The sequence below is a fragment of the Loa loa genome (assembly GCF_000183805.2).
Source record: "Loa loa unplaced genomic scaffold supercont3.158, whole genome shotgun sequence".
Taxonomy (NCBI): Eukaryota; Metazoa; Nematoda; class Chromadorea; order Rhabditida; family Onchocercidae; genus Loa; species Loa loa.
This window is the reverse complement of record NW_018108338.1, coordinates 74464-79433: the sequence shown is the minus strand read 5'-3', so window position 1 is coordinate 79433 and position 4970 is coordinate 74464. Positions and strand designations below refer to the sequence as shown.

Genomic DNA, 4970 nt, shown 5'->3' with positions numbered 1-4970 from the left:
CCGATGTGGAAGTATGTTCGATTATCGTTTATGGTTTTTATTGCGCATAGTTTCTTAGACTTTTGTCTTACTTTTTATTTTATTAACTTTTCGTTTTCAAGATTGGCTTGTTATTGGGTGGAAAGGGCTTTGCACTTAGCTCAGTACCACAAATGCAAGAAGAAACAGGAGAAAATGAAGCTGAAGAGCTTGTATTGCCGTCGTCAGACTGCCAACATATGTTGAATGAAATTGTTGCTGAAACTTCGATGATATAATCAACAACTATAGTAAAACCTAGAAATTGTGTTCTGCCACGTTAAATACATTGGACTACACCATACATCATCGCGCAGGTACGACTATGGCTTGCCAGGTACTGTTCCGAAATTTTAAAGTTAACTGCATATTGACAAATGAAGATCGCACGGTCAAAACTGAGCAAAGGTGAGTGAACTGAATGATTGGTAGTCAGCGTTGTTAGTTTCAGCCGAGAAAGGGGAGCACAACCATCTCGAGTTGTTATTGTGCTTTGAAAGATCTTGCAAGTATAGTAGTGCAGTCGCCAAGGGAAAGAAAAAACTGCTTCCAAAATGATTAATTTATAGACACAGATATTATAATCAAACAATTAACTCTTGGTGCATGGCCTGACTGTTTCAACAACAAATAGAACTGTATATATGCATGTCAAAAGTCATATCAAGTAATACCTGAAGTCCTAAATATGTTTAAATGTGCACATCTCAATCTTTCGCATCAGTAACGCCGATTGTGGCAATAGCGAAAGTGGCTTCATTTTCGGGTAGATCTGGCGAGTCATAGATTTTTGCAATTCTTGTTTCTCCTCGTCCCTAAAATTCAACTGAAATTTGTTAATGAAAAGTCATTTTAATTACAAATTATCGCTAGAGCATACGGAGACGAGAGGTTTAGATACCTGATGTGAAGGTATTTGAAAGTCAGTTCTGCTTCAGACTTTTAAATAAAACATGACTAAAAAAGGTTCCAAACACAGAAAGAAGGGAATCGAAATAACTTACAAGATGAAGAAAAGTAAGCTAACATCAGATATATCTCGATAGGATGGAAGGAAACTCTCGAAACCCAGAATTACTCCGAGCCTACCTACATTGTAAAATCAGGGAGACTGTCAAAAATGGTACCTTTTTAAGCATGATACGAGTGGTAGATGCGTGAGCCAGAATGTGCCCACCTACTGGTTTTTTTGGATCTGCCTGAAATGTTATCCCAGCGCCAGGATCTGCAGTCATCTGATTTGTGATAAAAACTGCGACATTATATTCTTCCGCGATTTTCTGAAAAATTAGAAGTTTCAAAATACGTATTAAATTACGGATAGTTTTTTTTATGATTTACAATATTGATAATACTTTGCTTTAATGCATTTCCAAAAGTCATTCCTTAAAAAATATTCGTATTAAATAACGAAAAGAACATTTGACCTGTAAGCGTGATAACATTTGCGCAAGTCTTTGCTGCCGTTCTGCAAGCTCACCTCGACCACTGTAATCGACTCGGAATAGAGCCATAATTGAATCAACAACCAATAGTTTAAAAACACCCAATTCCTGAAGTATTACTGGGAGGTGATGTAGCGACAGTTACCATTTGAAGGAAACATGAAATGCCGCATAGTGACAACGTTTCATAACGTTATAGCGTTCGTTTATTTGGACAGTTTTTCTTTTTTTCCTCATTTTATATGACAAAAATAGCTGGAGTACTCAATAGCCAAACTAACACCAAAGTTGTAATATGAAAGACTGCGAAGACTTAGAGCAACACCTCATGAAATTTCGCCGCAACAAAATCCAGCAATTCCATCTGATGATCAGAAGTGTACGCTCGTGCATATAAAATGTTGTCTAACATTGCCTCTTGATCCATTTTGAAACGTTCGTTAATTTGACGCAAACGGTCCGGGCTTAAGAATTTCGGTCGGTTATTGTGCAGATTAAGAAAGTACATGTTATGCAGTGTTCGGAATGCATTGGAACTAACCGGAATGTATTCTCCGTGTCGATGTAGATAACTTTCCCACCTTTGAAGTTACTTGTCTCGCTTGCTATTTGGCACATCACTAGAAATATAAATTTACCTCCAGTTTTTTTGGAATCTAAAAACATGAAAACCTCTTTTCTGCAAAGGACCTCCAGTGCCGTTCGTCCTAATGAGTATTTTTCGGAAAGCGCCACTATAATAGTAGTGTTTAAACTTTCCAGAAGAAATTCAAAATGAGAACAACAATTAGTTATAATTTCGAGTTATTTCCCACACCACTTTGAACCTACTAAACTACTTCACTTTCATATTTCGATAAGACAAAAAATTTATCGAAATCCTCCAAAATTTCAGTTATGGTTCAGTCAGCCCTTGATTCACAGGAAATTTTTTGTCCAATTTGATGCTGAAAACACATAAAAAAACAATTCGTGAAAGAAATGCAAACTAATAAAAGTATACCACACAAAGTATGCGAGAGCTGTGTTTTGCCAGTACGGAATTCGCCGAAAACTTCGGTTATAGCCTGACTTTCAATACCACCGCCTAGAAGTTTATCCAGCTCTCGGCTCCCTGTACTAATGCGATAACAAAGCTTCCGTCGTTCTGTAACCTCCAAAGCCGTAATGAAGCCACTGTTCTAAAACCTACTACTAATACTATTTTTTATTACATGCAAACGAAAGCATGTAGATACGAATTTCAAACTGCTCACTGATAGTTTGCATGCGATTTCCTTGATTTTGTCAACTTTTGCTTCAGAAAGACCTTTGACATCACACAGCCGCTTTCTCGTGGTCATCATAATGCCTTTGATTGTGCAAATCCCGACACTTGCCAGCTTCTTGATGTCAGCAACGTTCTTCAAGGAAATCCACATTTCTGGTTTATATTACATCACAATTCAATCGAGATTTGACCAATTAATCTACCAGGTTATTCAATTTAATCCATTAAAAAACTGTGAAAAAATCATTCACAGGATATACAAAATTGTGAGATGCAAATCAGAAGTGTCGACCTCTGTTTTAAAAAATGTAGTTTGAGATATTATCTTTACTTGACGTTTCAACTTTAGTTATCGGGAGAAATTTTTAGATACTCAATAGAAGAGAGCTAACGGAGAAGATTAAAAAGTAATAATGCAAGAGCATAACTAAGAGTTCAAAGTTTTTTTTAAACATACGATCCCGTGATTTTGCAGTAACTCGATATCTTGATAGAAGTTCATCTGAAATGTATTATAATGAATTTATGCTGAAGAAACTGCGCTGTACATCCAGGAAGACGTGTCTCTTGTACTGATTTAAGTCTTATCAGAGTAGAAGGAACCTCATAATCATTCAGTTCAGTTTGATGATTATCCTGACATGGAACAATCTGCTCCATCATTTGCATATTGCTTGACTTGAACCAACAGCTGAAACATAGCTCAATGAGGAACTTTGGTAACAGAACATTAGGGTCATATTTGGTGCCATAAAACAATTCAACTCAGCTTTTCTTCATCTTGCACTACGCATATTTGATCTTTCACACACTTATTTGAATACTCACAACGCACTCTCCATAGATAACTGGAACTTTGATGTCTTTGACATTTGAGCTGAGCCGCTGAGATTGCAAGGGTTAATGGCAAGGCTTCTCCTTACCATACATTAAGGGTTAATGTATGGTAAGGAGAAGGAAATGGCCAACATGTTATTTCTCTATGCAAAATCTCACTAGGTAAGAGGATAGGGATGACTGACTGTAAGGTCTCCCGCTTCCCGCGAATCCGCAAATTCTCCACGGAGCTTTCCCGCTCCAAAAAGCCTCCATCAATTTCACACATCTCAGTTAATTCTCAAATCTCAATATTCTCCTTTTATAATTGCATATTTCAAATCGGAACATTTTCTAGAATATTCCATCAGCAAATTGCTTAATTTGCACGTAAACGATGCTGTTATACATCCAAAAATGCACTGCAAAGGGCAGGTAAAGATAACATTCTCGCTCCTATGCAATCATTACTTGGGTATTCAATAAAGGTGAAGATGTTGATTTTGGTGTTGAAAGTAGGCAACAGTTTGTCTATAAAAGTTTAAAAAATATTACCATAAGCTTTATTTCACTGACCCTTTTTAGGCTACATTGGTTTCATTAATTAAATTGTCCCACCCAGTTCAATTCTTTCCTCACCAAAGTAATTCTCTGTTGACAAACCATTCACTATTATACACAAGGAAATTTAATGGGAAAAATCCTTCCCTTCTCAAATTGATCCGGATCGCTTTGCAGTATTAGAACGCTTCTCATATCTGTTGAAACTAGTTGAAAAACTTGAACAAGTATGTGCTTTTATAAAATTATGTGTTGAAATGCATTGAATTTCACAGTGTTTATGACGTGGGAAGAGGGAAGCATGAGATATTATGGTGGAAATTGTGGATTTCGAAGTTTTTATGTAGACTAGGTATCTTTAAGGGTATACGGTACTGAATAAATAATGATCTGCTGTTGTCGGGGATAAAATGATTTGCTGGGGATATAACTCAGCCCACTGGTCATATCACAAAAAAAGTGCCCTGATCCAGTACAATATTTCATTTGATAATAATAGGAAAGAATGAGGAGTACCTCAAACTATTCCCCCTGATCCTTGTTCTCTCTCCTTGAAATGTGTCAGGGTGCAGTATCTTTGACAACAGTAAGTTGTAGCGAAGTCATTTTCGCCATTTTTCCAGTTCTCTTGCAGCGGAATGATCCTCTCGCCAGTCGGTTATTATAATCTTTTATAGTGATCGAGCAACGGTGATGACCGCTACTTCTATTGCTTATCTAATGACTATTGTTGAAATTTGATTCTCGCATAGTATAACACAAGCCAAGTGACCATCCAGACGTATTCATACGATCCATGTACAGTTTAACCCTCACTGTCATGAGAAATTCCTTCCCACCTCTCTCTCTCTCTCTCTCTC

At 37.0% G+C, this 4970-nt stretch overlaps 1 protein-coding gene across 1 annotated transcript; it reads right to left on the bottom strand.

Annotated features, from left to right (window-relative positions):
• Window positions 1–725: 725 nt before the first annotated feature.
• LOAG_12599 (meiotic recombination protein DMC1/LIM15) lies at window positions 726–2884 on the bottom strand (the record flags this gene model as incomplete). Its single annotated transcript, XM_020448566.1, has 7 exons — window positions 726–833; window positions 1146–1298; window positions 1446–1571; window positions 1789–1927; window positions 2005–2083; window positions 2467–2644; window positions 2720–2884. 7 exons carry the CDS (start codon window positions 2882–2884, stop codon window positions 726–728), a joined length of 948 nt encoding a protein of 315 aa, XP_020301303.1.
• Between the last annotated feature and the right edge of the window lie 2086 nt (window positions 2885–4970).